At 35.2% G+C, this 21,690-nt stretch overlaps 2 protein-coding genes and 1 long non-coding RNA gene across 4 annotated transcripts; 2 read left to right on the forward strand and 1 right to left on the reverse strand.

The window, feature by feature from the left end:
* Positions 1–6,989: 6,989 nt before the first annotated feature.
* On the forward strand, positions 6,990–13,010 carry LOC103865567 (ABC transporter B family member 1). Its single transcript, XM_009143371.3, has 10 exons — positions 6,990–7,567; positions 7,646–7,700; positions 7,764–7,939; positions 8,082–8,282; positions 8,353–8,612; positions 8,685–9,001; positions 9,085–9,308; positions 9,480–9,853; positions 10,357–11,074; positions 11,537–13,010. The coding sequence occupies exons 1-10, from the start codon at positions 7,151–7,153 to the stop codon at positions 12,809–12,811; spliced, it is 4,017 nt and encodes a 1,338-aa protein (XP_009141619.1). The 5' UTR covers positions 6,990–7,150; the 3' UTR covers positions 12,812–13,010.
* A 365-nt stretch (positions 13,011–13,375) lies between these two features.
* On the reverse strand, positions 13,376–16,683 carry LOC117133547. The gene is made up of 2 exons (XR_004457428.1): positions 16,536–16,683; positions 13,376–16,409 (listed from the first exon to the last, which is right to left on the reverse strand). It is a non-coding gene; the product is annotated as an uncharacterized LOC117133547 (long non-coding RNA).
* A 2,325-nt stretch (positions 16,684–19,008) lies between these two features.
* LOC103865568 (heavy metal-associated isoprenylated plant protein 5) lies at positions 19,009–20,979 on the forward strand. 2 transcript variants are annotated; one of them, XM_033290198.1, is made up of 4 exons: positions 19,009–19,655; positions 19,896–19,974; positions 20,091–20,380; positions 20,411–20,979. In XM_033290198.1, the coding sequence occupies exons 1-4, from the start codon at positions 19,191–19,193 to the stop codon at positions 20,711–20,713; spliced, it is 1,137 nt and encodes a 378-aa protein (XP_033146089.1). In that variant the 5' UTR covers positions 19,009–19,190; the 3' UTR covers positions 20,714–20,979. The 2 variants fall into 2 exon arrangements, with proteins under 2 accessions (XP_033146089.1, XP_009141620.1); XM_009143372.3 differs by having other exon boundaries at positions 19,014–19,655; positions 20,091–20,979.
* Positions 20,980–21,690: the final 711 nt, after the last annotated feature.

Below are 21,690 nucleotides of genomic sequence, written 5' to 3' on the forward strand. Positions count from 1 at the left end.
AGTAAAACTCATACTCCATCCATTATATGAAGATAACAAAATTTAAATTTTAAAACTCTTTAAAAATAAATTTACAACATCAAAAATAATATTTGTAATACTCTATTTTTTTATAAAAAAAGTTCAATAATAATTATTATGGGTGAAAACAATAAAAATGTCAAAAATTTTATCTTCGTAAAACATAAAGAGTATGCATTAAAGTTCTAGTATATATAATTAGTTATATTAATTAATTATTATGTATCAACTGGTCCATTTGAGATATATTATATAGAGCCTATGGAAAAAGTTCAGCATATAACCTTTTCATTTGCATGAGCATCCACATAAAAACTGCCGTGTCTCCATATAGGTCTTTTGAAAATTTAGGGTTTTGAAATGAGTGGTTGTTGCATTAAATAATGATCAAGTACATGTGGTGAAATCAATCTGAACAGGTAAGATAAGTCAATGCTTACATGCCAGTGTGTCCATAATAGTCACAAGAACACGATCTCGATTTTTTTGAGAAATAAATATATTCGTTCAGTGTTTCTGATGTTAAATACTAAGAAATTACTTTCTATAGTAATTTTCTTAAGAAACTGTTTGGTTTTACAATTTATTACCACTTTCTATTTACGTGAGTGTCCTATGTACCAATTTGAGTCTCCATGAGGTTAATTTTGGTGTATAAGCTGAGACAAAGCCATGCATCAGAAGGCATGTTTTGATCTCGTGGATAAAACCACTGAAGTAGAACTCTTTCTTTCAAATCAGAGTATCATTTAATACTGTACACAAATATTTTCTACTCCATTTTCAAAGTCAAATGTGTTTTTCTTGTAAAGCGGACAAAGTTAGCCAAATGTCAGGATTACAGTAACTTCATGCAGTCTGCACATATTGTCTCCATTCGCTGTTAAGGAAGAAAATCAAATGGGTCGATGACTGTAGTAAGTTTTTTAAACAAAGTACTTTCATTAATACAAACAAATCCATATCGGTTATTTGTGCATATATAATTAATTAGGTTCGGTAAAAAAAAACATTATCTAGGAGAACAGAAGGGTAGGTTTTGTTTCAACTTTCAACAAATGAGGAATCACCGACGTGACTTTCAGTTAACAACAGATTCGATGAAAGTAACTAGTTAGCTGGAAATCATTTTCTAAAGTATAATTTTACAGGTTATGAAAGAAAAGTCTATGCAACATGTCAGAGTCAGGAAATGAGAGGGGGCTGTGAGTCCACCTTCATTGTCACTGGAAAGAAGTTGAAGAATGGGAAACTGTTTCCATAGGTTTTTATTTTCGAATTACGTAAAGATAAAAAGTCTTTTTCTGGCAAAAACAAGCTTTTTAATTGTAAATGTGTATTTTGTGTGATAGTGAAATGATAAAACAGGGTTTGAGACTGAAGGTATCAAACCTCTTCAATATATTATAAATAAAATAGTTTTTTTTTAATTAATATTATATTTATATTAAAAATCTCTCTTATCAAGAGCATCAGAGGAGTACAGTGATTCCGGCACACCGGAGAAACAGAAAGCACTAGATTACAATCAAAACTAAAATAGTTTAAATCAATACTTATTTACACTTTATAGTAAGCAAGATATAAAATTTGAAACAAATATAAAAAGGGAATTGTTGATCATACTTCTTTCCTATAAAATTTGGTTTTCATTTACCTTATTATTTTTTCATACCAGTTACCACAGTGTCTGACTCTGATTTTCTTCTTCTAATTCTTTTTATTAAATAATAAATCTCAAAGTAATTTACTATCACGACTTTCTTTTCTCCATATACATTGAACTAAAATCATTTCCAACAAAACACGAAAATATTAAATTTGGTGTAATTTCATCTCCAACAAAACACCAAAATTGACAATATCCCACCAAATTTGGTGTAACATTGTTCATCACACTAAATCTTAAAAATATATACTTTATTATGTTTCATTTAGTAATATAGTTCAATTATTATCAAATTTGTAATTAATCATAAGTATATTTTATTTTTTGCATTTTAAATTTATTTTCATATAATTAATTTTTTTTTTCCAAAATAAATCACTAAATGACTACTATCATTTATTGCTTACAAATAATAAAAATATAAATAATAATCTATATGTGATAAAATAATCATTAATCATTTACAAATAATAAAAGTTTGAAAATTTTTAAACAGAAAACATCAAATAATATATAATATTACCTTTGGTTTAAAATTTGGTGTTATTGTTGGAGATGAAAAAAAAATATGATATTAAAATATCAAATTTAGTATAATTTCAACGCTAAATTTGGTGACATTGTTGGAGATGCTCTAAACCGGTAGATTCGTTTGGTCACCAGGTGTCTGTTAATGTGAACCCCATTATCTTTTTCTTTGTATAAAAGTGTGATAGGTTGGGTTCGAACATGGTATTCCTTGGCATTCCCATTATCTTCTTATTTAGTTAATGCTAATAATTGTGATTTAACTATTAGAACAAATATATAATATTATTTAAAATCGAAAGCCATAATTCAGGGAAAAACACAAGAAAAATGGAGGATGTGTGAATATATACATTTTCTTAGGCATTCCCAATCTTTTTCCAAGAGCATTTCTAACATCTTTTTATATTTTCTACTTTAAAATAGAATTTAAAATAGTTTCAATAATACTCTATTTTCTATTTTATTATCAAATAAAAATTTCTATTTTCCATTTTCAAATAGAATTTAAAATAGTTTCAATAATACTCTATTTTATATTTTATTATCAAATAAAAATGGGTTTACTAAACTCGACCACCAAAAGTTCTTATAATCCCAAAAGACCGTCTTACAATATTTGAATATATTTGATTTTATTATGAAAATACTTCTTTTGAAATTAGTTTCCGAGCCTCTAAGATTATCGCTGTGACTTTAATGTATGCATTGTAGCATTTCTCTACTAACTGCAACAAAAGTTGCACCATAAATCTTTAAAATAACATACAGTATAACAGTGTGTGCTAGTGTTAGTTCTCTTGTCGATGCATGCATCAGTATATGAGTTTGACTCATCTAATGAAACAACAAAAAAAAAAGATAATAAAAATGATTGTATTATGTAAATCCCTCCGCAGCTTTTAAAAGTGAACAGTTCAGCTTTTTGAATGTAAAATACATATATTCTGGAATAACATTCTCAGTAGTCAGTACTAAATAATCACACATCTCTTATAGGCTCATCTGGTTATTTTCTATTTAGTTTAGTTGGTGATATGGATTATGGCTAGTGGCTACTACTGTGCGCATCAATATTTTCAAGATCTAACAACAATCATGATCGATAATAGTTGCACCTACCCTCTTTGGTCACTATAATAACAAGTTAATATTTTCTTTACGAATTTCAGTACATTTTTCCTTAACTGTAAAAGTCTCCTTTTACACTTCGAAAATTATAAGCAGAAACTGGAGTGAATCAAAACTTTCTCCGTTTTTAGAACAGTGTTCTTGTCGGATTCCATCACTCTCCATCTCTCTTCCATCATCTGTCACTTTCCATGTTTTCTACGCAACAAGAAACCATAAAAAAACAATTAACTAAAACCACAGTTGAATTTTCATTGTGCGACAAAATAATAAAATCCCACTTAGTAAATGGATCCAAGAACATGGAAACAAATGTGAAAAAGGAAATAAAAACATCATGCGTGGGCTGAAAATCACCACACGAGAACCAAATTTTGGCAATCTATAACATTTACTTTACAAAATTGGTCTAAAAGATAATAAATACACAAACTGACTGACCAATCATATAGTTTTATGTATATGTATTTTAAGAAACTTAAACCGTGAAAAGAGCATAGATACACAAACTTCTTGACCAATCAAATAGTATTAAAACATTACAAGGTGAAATCATAATAAAGACACATATTGACTGACCAATCAGATAGTACTATTTTAAAAAATATTAAACGGTAAAAAAGGTAATAAATAGAGAAATAAATAACTAAACGGAACTGGGATCTATACTATACTAAAAGGGGGATATAAGCCATGGAGAGGGTGTCCACATAGGATAGAAAAATCAACCAATCAGAGAACCCGAAATTGCCATGTCATCTCATTTTTTTCGTAAAAAATAAAAAAACAATGCGAAGGTGAGAATCGAACCCGGGTTAGTATGATATATATATAGGACAGTTACCACTAAGCCATTGAAACTTTCTTGGACACATATACAAGAACCACTAAGTATATAATCACAAACTCTTATGTACATTTACAATAATATGAATTCAACTTTCAAGACTCCGATACTTTGTTTTGTAAAAAAAAATAAGTAAGTGACTAAGCTAATATATTCTTAGAAAGTGTGAGAACGTTGACAAATATGAAAAAGCATAGATTTTTGTTTTCGTGACAAAGTTAAGAATTTTGTAAAAGTAAGTTTAACATATAAATTTTCGTGACAAATATGTAAAAACATAGATTTTTGTAAAATTTTGACAAAAGAACTCATAACATACTTCTCTAATGTCTTAATAAAATATTATTTAAGGGTGTAATAATTAAATATATTAATTCAATAAATTTTGTAATTTATAGACAAAACAATAACACAACAAATTTTGAAACATTTATTTAACCTATCGATTTTTTTTTTATGAGAATCCAACTAAACAAGATAAAAAAATAATTAGATTTACAAATATTTAATTACCATTTTATTCAATTTTGATTAATTTCAAATTATCATAATGTATCTTTTTGAAGTTACAAATATGAAAAAGCATATATTTTTGTACAATTTGACAAAACAACTCAAAACATATTTTTCTAATGTCTTAATAAAATATTATTTAAGGATGCAATAATTAAATATATTAATTCAATAAATTTTATAATTTATAGACAAAACAATACCACAACAAATTTTGAAACATTTGTTTAACCAATCGATTTTTTTTCATGAGAATCCAACTAAACAATTAGATTTACAAATATTTAATTACCATTTTATTCAATTTTGATTCATTTTAAATTGTAATAATGTATCTTTTTGAAGTTACAAAAAAATAATGTTCTTTCTTTATTACACTAGCATTATATATAGATTCTATATACACAAAATAAATATAATATAACAACATAAATTTACTTTCCCCGATTCATATGAAAACTTTTTAAGTTATCCACCAAAGCAAATTAATTAAATCAATGAAATTGTTAAAATATAGCAAATTAATATATAATTTTATTTTAAATTAAATTATTTAAAAAGTGTATTTTCGTTAAAACAAAATAATAAATAAGTAAAACTGATTTGATGGTAATTTTTATGATATATATATATATATATCAATTCTGTGAAAGAAATATAAGCTTAATATGGAAAAAATCTTAAATACAAAAACCTCTAAAAATTAACAAAAAAAATAATAAATTAAACTATGATATCACTTAAAAGCTTCTTAGACCATATTAATAAAATATTTAAGCGATAATTAGACAAATTTGATTTTTTTTCCAGCAAAAAGTTTATTATTAATTAGCATCAGTTATTTTAAGATAAATAAGAAATGGTGGACAAAAAAATAGGATGGACATTAATGATATATGAACTATGAATAGTACTTTGTGAAGCAGACTTAGATAACATATATGCACATACATTTTCAGTCCTTTTTGATGCCTAAATTCAATTTCTTCAGAGTAATTATTCCACAAATAGATCGTATGAGATATTGTTTTGATATGTAGATTTGTTTTTTCAATGTTAAGAAGATTGATAACTGTAAAAATGTCTCATTCGTATATGATATGTCTATAACCGAGTCCCCAACATGAGACAAGTTTGTTTAAAAAGTAAATAATTTTATTTTTCTTATATTATATAATAAATATATATTATTTACTGATAATAAAAATATAGTTATTCATCTATCACAAATATCTATGCAAATATGTGAATCAAGTACAACAATCAAACAACATAATGATTTCCACAAAGAAAATTTAAAAAATATATTTATGTTATGTAGTCATATTTTATATTTTTAAATAATATAATACAATATTATACATTATTTTTTAGAATTGAGAAATACATATAATATCTTATCCGCGCGTAGCGCGGTTAAAAAATTTAGTTATTATAAAAATAAGTATTGTGAGGAAGAAAGCTCAGTGACAAAGAGATTCTCTCTCTCTCTTATCTCTTTAAAATCTTTTAGAGAGAGAGAGGCGATCCGTTTATCGCCGGCTCCGTCCGGCTGTTTATCTCCGGTTTCGGTGTTCTCCGACCGGATCAGACTCTGGCGACGCTCGTTTCCTTTTGAGGTCGTCCGGCTTTTGTCTTCGGTGTCCTCGCTTGATCTCTCGGTGTTGGACATCCGACTTTTGTCTCCGCATCGCGATCTTCTCGATTGGTGATGGCGGCTCCTCACCGGGTTTATCCCGGTTCGTTGATTTACGCTTCCTGTCTCTTCACCGCTCAATCATCTCTCTTCTCTCTGCTTTGATTTCTTCTCTCTCCTTTTGGTTAAGGTCGTTTCATCTTCAGGCTTATTCTCATCTTTAAAGATGACCGATGTTCATGCTGGATGAGCGAAGTTGTGGAGTTGATTGTAGATGATTGTTTTTTGAAGCGTCAATCCGGTGTGCGGCTTGGATCTTGAGAAGATCGCTCCGTCTGAGCTTTCTTCACTAATCTGTCTCCGCCGACGGTGGAGATCCGTCGTAGCTCCTCTCTGCCTCCGGGAGAAGCAAGCTGGCTTTCGGTCTGACGCGTGTCCACTGAGCGCTGGGCGTTCGAACACGTGGTACTGCTTGTCGGGTTTCTTCTTCGACGGTTTTCTTTTTGGGCTGACGGCCCAAGAAGTTTGATGTATAGTTGGCCGTTGTTTAGGCCTTTCGTTTCTTTTGTTGTTGGGCTTTGGTTCGATTTGGGCTTTAGTCCTTTAATAAAATTCCCAGTTGACAAAAAAAAAAAAGAAAGCTCAGTGACAAAAAAAAAAAAAAAGTGAGGAAGAAAGCTATGGTGTTTTACTGTAGTTTTATAACAAAATAAAAAGATTATAGTTTTTTTTTTAATTCTTTTCTCAGAGCAGGTGTGGATTTTGAGGTTCTCTATAAAGTAAAGTAAGAAAACATCTAATCAAAATGTCCCAAGAATCTGTTCAGACACAAGAAGAAGAAGAAATAAAGTCAGTGGAGGAACAATGGCGTTTGTCCGAAATGCAAGCACTTGAGTTTCTCCCTGAAGCTTCCTCCGACAACAACAACTCAAGAAACTCAGAAACAGAGCTCCGGGAACATCCACCGGAAATGGAAAATAACGGTGCTCCTCCTCCTCCTCCTCCTCCGGAGCCCAAGAAACCTGAAATTCATGGAGTTGCATTCAAAGAGCTTTTCAGATTCGCAGACGGGTTAGATTACGCGCTGATGGCAATTGGCTCCGTTGGCGCTTTCGTCCACGGCTGCTCTTTACCTCTGTTCCTCAGATTCTTCGCCGATCTCGTTAACTCCTTTGGCTCTAACGCTAACGACGTCGACAAGATGATGCAAGAAGTCCTCAAGGTACTAACTTTAAAACATCTCCTCTGTTTCTTCAATCTCTGAAAACACTAATTCAAAAACTTCGGTTTCTTTCTACAGTATGCTCTTTACTTCCTCGTCGTTGGTGCTGCGATCTGGGCTTCCTCCTGGGCAGGTGAAAGACCTAAACTTTATGTTTCTTGATTTATGGTTTTTAAATCCTCTGTTTTTGAAACAGAGATTTCGTGCTGGATGTGGACTGGAGAGAGACAAACGACGAAGATGAGGATTAAGTACTTAGAAGCAGCTTTAAACCAAGACATTCAGTTCTTCGACACTGAGGTTCGAACTTCCGATGTTGTCTCCGCCATCAACACCGACGCAGTTATGGTCCAAGACGCAATTAGCGAGAAGGTAAACAAAGAAAAAACAGAGTGTACTCTGTTTTTACTCTGTTTTTACTCTGTTTTTTACTCTGTTTTAACTCTGTTTTTACTCTGTTTTACTCTGTTTTTATTCTGTTTTTTACTCATTTGATATGATTTTTCGATCTCAGTTAGGGAACTTCATCCATTACATGGCGACTTTTGCGTCCGGATTCATCGTGGGATTCACGGCGGTGTGGCAGCTAGCTTTAGTGACACTCGCGGTGGTTCCGTTGATAGCTGTGATCGGAGGAATCCACACCACAACTCTCTCTAAGCTCTCTAACAAGAGCCAAGAGTCTCTTTCTCAAGCTGGTAACATCGTCGAACAAGTAAGCACGCAAATCAAGAATCAAAAATCATTTCTTTAATCTCTGTCTGATTGGATTTTTAAAATTTCAGACAGTGGTGCAAATCAGAGTAGTTATGGCGTTTGTCGGAGAGACAAGAGCCTCTCAAGCTTACTCATCAGCTTTGAAGACAGCTCAGAGACTTGGTTACAAAACAGGTTTAGCCAAAGGAATGGGACTTGGCGCTACTTACTTCGTCGTCTTCTGTTGCTACGCTCTCTTGCTATGGTACGGTGGCTATCTCGTTCGCCATCGTTTGACCAACGGTGGTCTCGCTATATCCACCATGTTCGCCGTCATGATCGGTGGCTTGTAAGCACCCTTCTCTCTCTCTCTCTGTTCATTCATCATTTGTTTATTGAGTTCTTGATTGTTGTTTAAAAGGGCATTGGGACAATCAGCACCGAGCATGGCTGCGTTTGCGAAAGCTAAAGTTGCTGCTGCGAAGATCTTTAGAATCATTGATCACAGGCCTACGATAGAGCGTAACAGCGAGTCCGGCGTGGAGCTAGACTCTGTCACGGGCCTAGTCGAGCTTAGAAACGTTGACTTTTCGTACCCGTCGAGGCCAGATGTTAAGATCCTTAACGACTTTACCCTCTCTGTCCCCGCCGGGAAGACTATAGCTTTGGTTGGGAGCAGCGGTTCGGGCAAAAGCACGGTCGTTTCGCTTATCGAGAGGTTTTACGACCCGGCATCAGGTGAAAACAGAACGTCCAAGGCCTTGTGTTCTGTTTTGCTGGAGGATTTTTTTGTGTTAACACTGTTTTTATCTTCCTTGCAGGGCAAGTTTTACTAGATGGGCATGACTTGAAGACTCTGAAACTTAAATGGTTAAGGCAACAGATAGGGCTTGTGAGCCAAGAACCAGCATTATTCGCCACTTCTATCAGAGAGAATATACTCTTAGGGCGTCCCGACGCAGATCAAGTTGAGATAGAGGAGGCAGCTCGCGTGGCCAACGCTCATTCCTTTATTATCAAACTACCTGATGGCTTCGACACACAGGTCTGTATGTTCTTTAACATGTGTGTAAATGTTTTGTGTTATGCCGGACTAGGACCAGGCGCTCAACTAGAACCAGATGTCCGTCATAAAGTAGATGTCCAATTCTCTTATTAGTACGATATTGTCCGCTTATCCTAATATTTTATTTGGTAATTTGAAATAATGTGTCAGGTAGGGGAGAGAGGACTACAGCTATCAGGTGGGCAGAAACAAAGAATAGCCATAGCAAGAGCCATGTTAAAGAACCCTGCGATACTTCTACTAGATGAGGCGACGAGTGCGTTAGATTCTGAGTCAGAGAAGCTAGTGCAAGAAGCTTTGGATCGTTTCATGATCGGAAGGACGACTCTCATCATTGCTCATCGTCTTTCCACCATACGCAAAGCCGACCTTGTTGCTGTCCTTCAGCAAGGAAGTGTCTCTGAGATTGGAACGCACGACGAGCTTTTTGCCAAGGGGGAGAATGGTGTCTACTCTAAGCTTATCAAAATGCAAGAGGCAGCTCACGAGACCGCTATGAACAATGCAAGAAAGAGTAGTGCAAGGTATATTCAGACTCCATTTTTCTTGCTTTGATATTGATTGTTGAATGGTGATGCTTTCTTTCTTTGTGGTTAGGCATGCGGTTTCGGTTAATTCGGTTATATCGGTTCATTAATTTGGTTTTTGGTTAATTCGGTTTGTTCAAAATCTTGCTGTTTCGATTCTCGGTTGGTTTGGTTTTGAAAATTCTGCCAAATTAAACCAATATTTATAGCTTCGGCTAGATTTCAGTTTAAATTTTTTTTTAAACCTTGGTTATTTTCGTTTATTTTTGTTAGGTCGGTTTGTCTTTTGGTCAATCCGGTTAGTTTAGTTCGGGATTTGGTTAAAATTTTGAAAAACCCGAGCTATCTGACTACCAAACCGATAACTGAAACTTTTTAAAAAGTTTGCCGAACTGAACCGAACTAATAACCGAATCTGAACTGAAAATATTAAATATTGATTCGGTTCGGGTATTAATGACAAGCCTAGTGGTTAGTAATGTTTATTCTACATGTTGCAGACAGTCGAGTGCAAGAAACTCTGTGAGCTCACCAATAATGACCCGGAACTCTTCATATGGAAGATCACCGTACTCGCGGAGACTCTCAGACTTCTCAACTACTGACTTCACCCTCTCCATTGACGCCTCTTCATACCCTAACTATCGACACGATAAGCTACCCTTCAAGGACCAAGCCAACTCCTTCGTGCGCCTAGCTAAAATGAACTCACCAGAGTGGAAATACGCTCTCCTAGGCTCTATAGGCTCTGTCGTCTGCGGCTCGCTCAGCGCGTTTTTCGCATACGTCCTAAGCGCGGTCCTTAGCATCTACTACAACCCGAACCACGAGTACATGATCAAGCAGATTGGTAAGTACTGTTACCTCTTGATCGGTCTATCCTCAACAGCGCTTATCTTCAACACGCTCCAGCATTCTTTCTGGGACATTGTCGGTGAGAACCTGACCAAGAGGGTCCGTGAGAAGATGTTTACGGCGGTGCTTAAGAACGAGATGGCTTGGTTTGATCAAGAGGAGAATGAGAGTGCAAGAATCTCAGCGAGGTTGGCTCTTGATGCTAATAACGTGAGGTCAGCTATAGGAGATAGAATCTCGGTGATTGTGCAGAACACAGCTTTGATGCTTGTTGCTTGTACTGCTGGTTTTGTTCTGCAATGGAGGCTCGCGTTGGTCTTGGTCGCTGTCTTCCCTGTAGTTGTTGCTGCAACTGTCTTACAGGTTTGTGTTCTTGCATCTCTTATTGTTCTTCTTAGAGAAGTCAACAGTGCTGGCTTAAATGGGACAAACGGTATGACCGTCGCCCAATATATAGATAAATTATTTGAAATATTATAAGTTAACTAACATGCAATTATATTTAGAGCTTAATATTTAAACAGTGGATTTAGGTTTATAAAAATTTATAAATGATTTAAAAGTTAGTTTAGTCTTTTTTACACAAATTTGGGGTGTATGGTCATAATTTAAAAATAAATTTGAAAAGTGGTATCACAAAATTAGAACTCTCCCAAAAATATATGTATTTTTATTCAAAAATATTAATTAAAAGATCGAACATATTTTATATAAATAAATATTTTGTTTTCAACATAAATTTATATCATAATATTATTTTGAAAAGGAACATTTAATAAGAAAGAGTAAATATTAGTTTTAACGTCTGTTTTGTCTTTTGTATAGAAAATGTTCATGACTGGCTTCTCCGGAGACTTGGAAGCAGCGCATGCCAAGGGGACACAGCTCGCTGGTGAAGCCATAGCTAACGTCAGGACAGTCGCTGCCTTCAACTCAGAGGCAAAGATTGTTCGTCTCTACACCGCAAACCTCGAGCCACCTTTGAAACGCTGCTTCTGGAAAGGACAGATCGCTGGAATTGGCTACGGTATTGCACAGTTCTGTCTCTACGCATCTTACGCTCTAGGGCTATGGTACGCATCGTGGCTTGTGAAACACGGCATCTCTGACTTCTCCAAAACCATAAGAGTCTTCATGGTCCTTATGGTCTCAGCCAACGGTGCAGCAGAGACACTCACTTTAGCTCCTGATTTCATCAAAGGTGGTCAGGCTATGCGGTCGGTTTTCGAGCTTCTTGACCGAAAAACCGAAATCGAACCGGATGATCCTGATACCACCCCGGTTCCAGACCGGTTACGCGGCGAGGTGGAGCTCAAACACATTGACTTCTCTTACCCTTCGAGACCAGACATTCAAGTCTTCCGTGACCTAACCCTCCGTGCTAGAGCCGGCAAGACTCTAGCTCTTGTCGGCCCTAGCGGGTGCGGTAAAAGCTCGGTCATCTCCCTTGTACAAAGATTCTACGAGCCGTCCTCAGGGCGGGTCATGATCGACGGCAAAGACATAAGAAAGTACAATCTCAAAGCCCTAAGGAAACACATAGCCATAGTCCCTCAAGAGCCGTGCTTATTCGGAACAACTATTCAAGAAAACATAGCGTACGGACACGAGTGCGCCACCGAGGCAGAGATCATACAAGCCGCAACGTTAGCCAGCGCGCACAAGTTCATATCCGCGTTGCCCGATGGATACAAGACGTACGTAGGCGAGAGAGGCGTTCAGCTCTCGGGAGGGCAGAAGCAGAGGATTGCTATCGCGCGTGCCTTGGTGAGGAAGGCAGAGATCATGCTGCTTGATGAGGCTACTAGTGCTCTTGATGCTGAGTCCGAGAGGTCGGTGCAAGAGGCGTTGGACCAGGCTTGCTCTGGTAGAACGTCGATTGTTGTGGCTCATAGGTTGTCTACGATAAGGAATGCTCACACGATAGCTGTGATCGATGATGGGAAAGTAGCGGAGCAAGGGTCGCATTCTCAGCTGCTTAAGAACTATTCTGATGGAATCTACGCGAGGATGATTCAGTTGCAGAGGTTTACGCATGGTCAGGTCATTGGTATGACGTCAGGGGGGAGTTCTAGGGTTAAGGAAGGTGATGATGCTTAGTACTTTGGTCGTATAGAAGAAGAAAGAACAGAGAAAAAAAGACAACAAATACTAGACTATGTTCTGAAAGAAAACTCCACGTGCTCATTTTTTTTCTTTGTAATAAGTAATTTTGGGGTTTACCTATTTTTGGAACAACATTTCAGATTTGATGGTATAGTATTATTATGATGAATCTAATTTTCACCTCTTTAATATCCATTTACCTCTTATCAAATAACAAGCTTTTGAAGTGAAGTGAAGATGGAGATAATTTCGCCAATGCATAGCTCTTACGAAAAAGGTAGTAGATATTTCAAGTTTGCTTTAGTATACCTTTATTGAGATCATTATTGTCACTGAGTGCACTCATTACTATAAATAAATATACATATTCTTTTCTTTTTTGATAATCATGTTAAATTGTATACCTTTTAAAGTTTTACAATAACATATTCGTTTGGTTGTTCTAGATTTCAGGAAAAGCCTAACTTTATAATAGTGAAATCCGTTCAAGAGACAAAGAAGTTCCTTTATGGTTCGTTCGAACAACCTTTTTTTTTTACTTCTGCAATTTTATTCTTTTACGTTTTTTTCCTATTTGTTTTTTCGGAATAGTCACCGGTCGGATCCGTTGTATGATGAAATGCGACCTAATCGTATTGGTTATATGGGTTTTGAGTGTCGTGGGTCTACGCACTATCTAAATCATGGTTTTTGAAGTAGATATTATCTATACTAGTCTTATGATTCATTTGCATAGAAAGTCCATTTATAGCAGTTGATACGAGAATCTGTACATAGTACCAACACCTGTACATTGAAAGTTAATGAATGAGAATGAGTTTAATTTACTCGTATTAGATCATGATTAACAATATAAATAATAACTATAAGAATTTTGATAACATTATCAAAAAGAGATGTGTTTTAATGTATACGCACACGAACATATGTGGGAAACAGAATCATGAAGATGAGAAAACAGAAAATGAGAAAATAAGATAGGTCCAAAAAGGACATTAATATGAAATGATGAGAGACAAAGAGCAAAGAACAAAAAGAAAAGAAAAATACAACATTTTTGTTTTGTGTCTATATGAACATTTTATGAAACAATTCTTTATTTCGTTTCTTTGTAGAGCACACGCGTGTGCATATGGAACACACGCCATGATGATGACGACTAGCTTGAATTAGTTGTTGAATGCAATAAATTTTTGTTTACGAACAAACTTTGCAATTATAGTGGAGGGTAAGAAGCACGTAGCTCTTTTGGGCATATGTCATTCATTCATTAAGAAATTCAAAGAAGGCCATAATAATTTTAGACATGTGCTACCCACAATCTTGTTCAACATAACTTAGTATAATATTATGCATGTGCATTTTGGATATAATAACGGATAAGAATCAATTTCGGTCATCTTTTTGAAAAGATAAAGTTTGTATGATCGTTGCAAAATTTTAGACCCGTTGTTTCGCCAAAGCTTCAAGATCAGCTCTACTAGAATTCACAAAGCACTATTCTCTCTATGGCCTCCATAGCAACACTTTGATTCCCTCCCAAAATATTGCAAGAACAAAACACAATGGGAATGGCTTGGGAGAGATACATAAAACACAAATGTATCCTCACCACGATTAGGAGGAAGAGGAGGAGGTGGAGACAACGACGACAAAGAGGAAGAGAAACTTTAAAGAAAACTCACTCAGTATAATTAGCCTACTTTGGCGGTTTCGACGACTGAAGTGAGGCCCATCTTAAAAGCAAGGGCTTACATAGGCCCATCCTTTATCAACTTGGCCTCATCGCATGTTACAACGCATATTATTTTCTTTTTAACGCGTCGCGCCTTTAGCCCAAATAAACTGTAGCAAAAAATAGAGACTCAGTTTGCTTCTGCCTGAAAATGAGAGAGACGATTTTTAGCTTTGCCAATCCTGGCACTATAATACGAGTACCTGCTGTCTGCTGAGTCTCTTACTACCAATCCTGATATTATAAAAATGTACTATTATGCAAGAAAAAGGAATAATTACTAATCTATTAATGACCAAATCAAAATTTTTAAAAATTGCTGGAATCGTATCAAGATATAAATAATATTTTTTTTAAACTACGACAAGTATGTCATCACATTTATATATTTTTAACCTTGAACTCCAAATTTCAGAATACAAACACAAATTAATTCAGTCTGACTTTTGTTGTATTGTTAATAGTTAACTTTGTGAAAAAAAAATTGTAAAAAATTATGAAGTAGACAAGTTTAGATACTAGAGAAGAATGTTACTAATCAAAATTTATATCTCATGTTAAAATAATATGTGTCTACCTCAGACATTACGTCATTTATAGGATCACATGAAAAAAATTTCAACAAAATAGTAAATATGATGTTGACAAAATGGACCGGTAAAGGAGGAACGGAGCGCAATTACGCAACTCTTTGAGACATTTTTCACGTTCTTATCTTTTTACTGTTGATTCAATTAAAAAAAAAAGAGTCTTTTACTGTTATTCAGTTGAAAGAAAACCATATTAACTTACTTTTACTCACGGAACTGAATAAATCAATGTGACACTTCCGCATGTTTCTGCCTCTATCACGCAGCCCATGTTTTTTATTAGATAGGCAGTTACTTCCATCATTCCATGGAGGTGAGTTACAAATCCAAATGGTTTAATCTAACTCAATAATTGCTCTGCGAAGAACCAAACTTATTTTGTTTTCCTAAAAAAAATATGTAGATATTGAAACATGAACTATATATGTTATATTAGTGCTGTACGAATTGAGTGAAGTAATATATACGCATTTGTTAGGTGAAACGAATAGTATATTAAAATAGAACATGGAGATTACATTCTTAATGGAAAATATATACATTTTCTTTGAAATGTGCACATAAATAGATTATGCACATTCTTTTGGGTAATTTACTAATATATGGCACCACGTTACACACACATCTAAAATTATTTTATGTACTATAGTACCAAATATATAAATAGATCAAACTACTTGACAAATTACAGGTTTACAACCATGTGCGATTGTTTCTTCTTGTACTTTTGAAATATAGATTTGATCGTCTTGTTATTAAAATGAACTAGCATCCAAAATACCAGTCATATAATTTAAAGATAGTGAACAAATTTACACTGAATACCCCATATAATTTATATAAAACTATTTAATTTCTTTTACAGAGTTTATAAAGATATGAATCTCAAGAAATATATATCCCTAAAACCATATAGTTTATTCTTAAACAACTGTAAAATATTTTTGGAAAATTTGGTTCGTTTGACAATATTAAAATACCTCAAAAATAATATATGGCTGTTGATATCTTGCATATTTACATTGTTTTATCCATTTATTCATAAACATTTTCATCATATAGATTAGGATTTAGATATGTTTAGGTTGCATTTTGCATACATATGTCTCTATCAGGTATTTGAGTACCACATGGAGTTTCTGGAGACATTTGGGTGCATTTGGAGCTCAAAAAGGAGTGTTCAGAGTGGTCATTGGGCGAGCAAGGCATGGAGCGACCAGTCCGGAGCGACACCACCAAGTCGCTCTGACTTCCCTATTGGAGCGACCTTACCAGAGCGACAGGGAGAAGTCGCTCGCGGTTTCATCACTCGGAGACGCGAGAACAAGCCCAGAGCGACCTCCCGGAGCGACACCACGAAGTCGCTCGCATCTCACACCCCTCTCGGAGCGACCTCCCAAAGCGACACCCCGAGGTCGCTCGCGTCTTTATGGAGAGACGACACGAAGCGAAGCCTGGAGCGACCTCTCAGAGCGACCTACTAAGGTCGCTCCCGATCCAGAGCGACCCGTTGGAGCGACACACCAAAGTCGCTCGCGACCCCTCGCCCGGAGACACCAAAAATCGGCCCTGGAGCGACTTCCCGGAGCGACACCTGCAAGTCGCTCCGCGTTATTTTGCTGCCGAAAATCATGATTTCTTAAGGACCTTTTTGCAATTTATTTTGGACGTTTTGCACTTGGAAAAACCTATGTTTTAAACATCTTTTGTAGCCACCAGTGGCAAATTATCTTTTATCTTTGATCTATTGAGAAAGACACAAGAACTCGGTTGAGAAGTTCATCTCTTGGATTTTGATTGTTATGTTCTTGTGTTATTGTTGATTTCTTATCTATTTCTCTACATGGTTAATCTGAAATCCAATATGGGTTTAAGAGGAATCATGGAGATTAGTGAGTAATCACCTTTTGAATTCATAGGTTAGGGAGATTATGGGTGATTAGGTTAGTTCTAGGATGTTTTAGTGTAGATCATTCTTGTTCCTTGCTAGTAGAGTATTCATAATGCATCTTCTGAGTTGGCCACTCAAAAGTTGATCAATAGACATTTCCCACCCAAAAGGTGTTTGATGAAATGCCTGAGACAACTCTCCTAGGCTTTTAGTATACTTTGCCAAAGATATTTGTTGTTAAAGATGCTAAGATAGCTAATAGACTTGTTAGTAATGATTGCTTTCATATTATTCAACCAAAGACATTTGATGTTTGAGATATGTTAGCAAATGAGCATTCATCTAGACATAGAGCTTGCTTAGAATTGTGTCTAAGCTTAAGGTTGATAGTTTGATTGATCATTTGCCATCCTTAGTTCGATACTTGATCACCCAAGGTCTAATCCCTATGCCCATGAGTTCTCTTTTCCCTTAGTCAAGAAAGTATCATTCTGTTATTGCTTTCTAGTATTAGTAGTAGTTTAAAACTCATCTAAATCATTGGTTGCACTTAGATTAAGTGAGTACTTGCATTCTCAGTGCTTTGATATCCCTCAGAACTGGTTCGACAATCATTTATACTACAACATTTGTCTTAGGAGTCTTGAAAACTCCTAACATCAGCTGTTTAAAATTTCTAAATAATAGAAAACATAAAAGAGGAGAGCAGAGGATGATCCATCAGCTTCAGTGGTGGCTTCAGGTAGAATAAGACAAGACAATGCAATGTGAAGAATCAATAACTTTATCCAATACCATTTATCATAATATAATAGATCATCTTTCTCTTTATTTTCTTTAGAACTTCTACCGGAAATAGAATACTCAAAAATGATGTGATCAAAAAGTTTGGTTCAATCAATACGTCATAGTTGACAGTATTATCATGGCACATAATTTTTAATTCAGCAAATTCGAGTTTTTAATTGTGGGCTTCATGAAATATCGCTGAAAGGTTTCAGTTTACAGAAAGAGTTTGAGATTTATTGCCTCAACCCTTTAAATTTTCGTGTGAAAGATGTCCCAAACATAAAGTTCACATTTATTTGAAAAGGAAAGAGTTGTAAGTTCAATTTTACTTCTATTTTCTTTTGTTTTAAACATGTCAGAATTGTACTTCCGTATTTCGTAAATTAGTTAATACATACTTTCATACCATGTTTTATATATGCGAATTATGAAAAAATAAAACAAATTCAAATTGCTGCATCAACGTCTATTATTTTAGTTATTACTTAGACCATCTCCAATGGCTTACTCTATTTTTTACACTAAAATAGAGTAACTTTATAATAGAGTTTGAATTTGCTCCAATGGTACTCCATTTTAGAGTAGAAAATAGAGTAATGAACAAAGAAAAAACAAATTACTCTATATTTGGAGTAAACCTATTTTTTACTCTATTATAGAGTAAGAAATATAGTACCATTGGAGCATTTTTTACTCTAAACTCTATTTTAGAGTGAAAAATAGAGTAGGGTTGGAGATGTTCTTAGTGTGTGAATTGTGTAACGATCTAATGTATAGTTGTATATTATATTTTGGTTAAATCATTTCTCTTCATTTACGTGCTTTCTTGTCTAACCATCTGGTTAATTTCGAATCTCTCAATCATTATCGCATCAGCAGTTAATGGCTCTTTTTTTTTTTTACCTTAAACTGAATAAGATTCGGCTAATCTAGACTAGTCATCAAGTAGTCAAAGCTGAGAAATGACATGCTTTTGTTTTCAAAAGCAACATAGTACATGATGAATTAATTAAACGTTATCTGTAAAAATATGTTTTATTCAGAAACTAGGTGCCTTCGTGTCTCGTACCATCACTTGTGTCAAGCCGGCGTCAAACGCCCACTGTCCCTGACCTCAGCCCATAACAAATACACAATAGTATATCATATATGCGTTAGCACATGAATAATCATGTAACATCAAACCATACAATATTCAATAAAATTATGTATCAAATATAATAACAATAACCTCCACGCCCAAACCGACTCCTCTCTTCTCTATAAATACACATATTTGCTTCTACTTCCTCTCGTTCAAACATTTCTTCAGCCTTGAATTACAATATTATAAAAAATAAAAATTATCCTTATTATCTTCAACCAAGAATGGGAGAGAAACAAGAAGGTGCCAAAGTTGAACAAGAGAAGAAGGCAGCCGCCGTAGTAGCCTCTACTGAGACGACGGACAACAAGCCAAAGAGTGGCGGCGGCGGAGATTCAGCTGCAGCCCCGGTTGCAGCCGCTCCCTCCCCCTTTGTTTACAAAGTGGATATGCACTGCGAAGGCTGCGCCAAGAAAATCAAGCGAATGGTGAAGCACTTTGAGGGAGTCAAAGATGTGACGGCGGATATGGGTGGGAACAAGCTCACGGTGGTCGGGAAGATCGATCCGGTGAAACTCCGGGAGAAGTTAGAGGAGAGAATGAAGAGAAAGGTGGTACTCACCAACCCACCACCACTACCGTCCAAAGTAGACGCACCGGCAGCCCCCGCCGCCGCTGGAGAGAAGAAATCCGACGGTGTTGATAAGGCGGCGGCTCCTAGTCCTCCTACTCCGGCCGCTCCCAAAGAGGTATAGACTTTAAATTCAATAAGGACAAGAGACAACTATGCTTTTGTATTTTACCAAATAAAAAACTATTAAGTTGAAAAAAAAACTATATGGTTTTGCTAACTTAAAATGGTTTATTTTTTTACAGTAACTATTACAAAAAAAAAAAGATTAGCAAAAAAATAAATTATAACCAAGTTTAGCTGTCTAACAAAGTTGGAGTATGAATAACTGATTTGGCTTTAAATTGTTTTTGTTCAGAGCTCAGTGGCTTTAAAGATCAGACTACATTGTGAGGGATGTATTCAGAAAATCAAGAAAATAATATTGAAAATCAAAGGTATGGAGGTTAAAAAACAAACGAAGTTAGAAGTTAACTTTTTTCTTTCCCTCAGGTTAAAACCCAAAAGCCATTTTAATTATGCTAATTAGTTAATGTTTATTAATATGAAATAGGGGTCGAGACAGTGGCTATAGATGCAGCCAGAGACATGGTAACAGTGAAGGGAACTATGGACGTCAAAGAACTAGTGCCTCTCCTCACTAAAAAACTCAAAAGAACCGTCGAGCCTATTCTTCCGGCAAAAAAAGACGACGGAGCCGCCGAGAAAAATAAGTCAGAAGCCGCTCCTCCCGCCGCAAAGAAAGAAGATCCGGCTGGTGGTGTTACTGAGGCAAAGAAAGAAGGAAGTGAAGCCGGAGAGAAAAAGAAAGAAGGTGGAGACGGCGGAGAGAAGAAAAAAGAGGCCGGAGACGGCGGAGAGAAGAAAAAAGAGGCCGGAGACGGCGAGAAGAAGGAAGGTGCCGGCGGCGGAGGAGGCGCGCCGGTGGCTACGGTGAATAAGATGGATTATTATGGATACTCGCATCCTACGGTTCCAATGTATTGGCAAGAAGGACACGTGTACGGCCAGAGTTATTCGACAGAGGGTCAGACTTATCCGATAGGGGGTCAGAGTTATCCAGGTTCAGGATATAACTACGCAAGCGGAAGCTACGTGCCTTACTCGCATCCAAACATGGACGTGGCTCCTGGAATATTCAGCGACGAGAACCCCAACGGTTGCTCCGTCATGTAACCATGGGATTAAATTGTAAATATATAAAACTTTAAGGGTCGGAACTTAAAATGTGAAACATTCACGAATGGTAACTTTAGATAAAGTTTAGAAACTGAGATGGAGCCACCGGGTTACGTGTAACATTGTTCCTTTGTTAGTTTAGTTCTTTCAAATATTTAAATAATTAGTTGTTTCACTTATTTTAATTGTAGTGTCAGCAGACAATAAACAAAAATGTAAAATGATGAAAATAACATAATAAGTAAACTTTCAAGAATGGATTATTTTGGTAGATTTATCATTGTTCTTCACGTTTGGCTACGAATCTTTTTGTTTTCCATTAGGAAATCATTTTGGTTGATTGACTTATGTAGAAAGATGATTCAAATTCAAATGATTATATTTGTACGAAATCTTGGAAAAAATGAACAACAATGGATGATATTTTGCTGGAAAGCTAATTAAAGCTATTTTCTCGATCAACAATGATATTATTATCTCCATGGTAATTATTGTTATCCTTTGCAAACTAAAGTGTTATCTTTATTGCAATGAATGAATCATTAGTCTTCCCTGCAATAATTCACTAATGAATTACAGAATTGTATAGCTCAGTTAGTAACTAAACAAGCCTGTATATAAATATATATAATTTTGATAACATCTTTAAAATATAAGTATGATAACATCAGTTGTCGTATTTAGCAAACCGGATTAAAATCTAGATAATATATAGAAGGATCTTCTGTTATATATCTGCATCACTTTTGTCATCTTATCATCTATATGCTCGAACTGTAAACTCAAAATGATCCCTCTTTTAACATATGGTAAAAAAATGATGTCTCTTATGAGGAAGAAATATGAATAGCATTCAAGTTAAAAGTAAAAGAAGAAGATAATGGTAGATGTTGTATGCATCTAGATTTTCTTATTGTAAGATAACTATCTATCTATAGTTGAAAAGATATTTGAAGTGATGTAATTCGAATATT

This window comes from Brassica rapa, chromosome A04, assembly GCF_000309985.2.
Source record: "Brassica rapa cultivar Chiifu-401-42 chromosome A04, CAAS_Brap_v3.01, whole genome shotgun sequence".
NCBI classification, from domain to species: Eukaryota; Viridiplantae; Streptophyta; class Magnoliopsida; order Brassicales; family Brassicaceae; genus Brassica; species Brassica rapa.

Bases quoted from the DNA above. Each gene is read 5' to 3' on its own strand.
- LOC103865568 (XM_009143372.3), top strand. From the start codon at position 19,191: ATGGGAGAGAAACAAGAAGGTGCCAAAGTTGAACAAGAGAAGAAGGCA. The intron at 19,656-19,895 runs GTATAGACTTTA...GTTTTTGTTCAG, and splicing joins CTCCGGCCGCTCCCAAAGAG to AGCTCAGTGGCTTTAAAGAT. The intron at 19,975-20,090 runs GTATGGAGGTTA...AATATGAAATAG, and splicing joins AATAATATTGAAAATCAAAG to GGGTCGAGACAGTGGCTATA.
- LOC103865567 (XM_009143371.3), top strand. From the start codon at position 7,151: ATGTCCCAAGAATCTGTTCAGACACAAGAAGAAGAAGAAATAAAGTCA. The intron at 7,940-8,081 runs GTAAACAAAGAA...TTTCGATCTCAG, and splicing joins AAGACGCAATTAGCGAGAAG to TTAGGGAACTTCATCCATTA. The intron at 9,854-10,356 runs GTATATTCAGAC...TACATGTTGCAG, and splicing joins GCAAGAAAGAGTAGTGCAAG to ACAGTCGAGTGCAAGAAACT.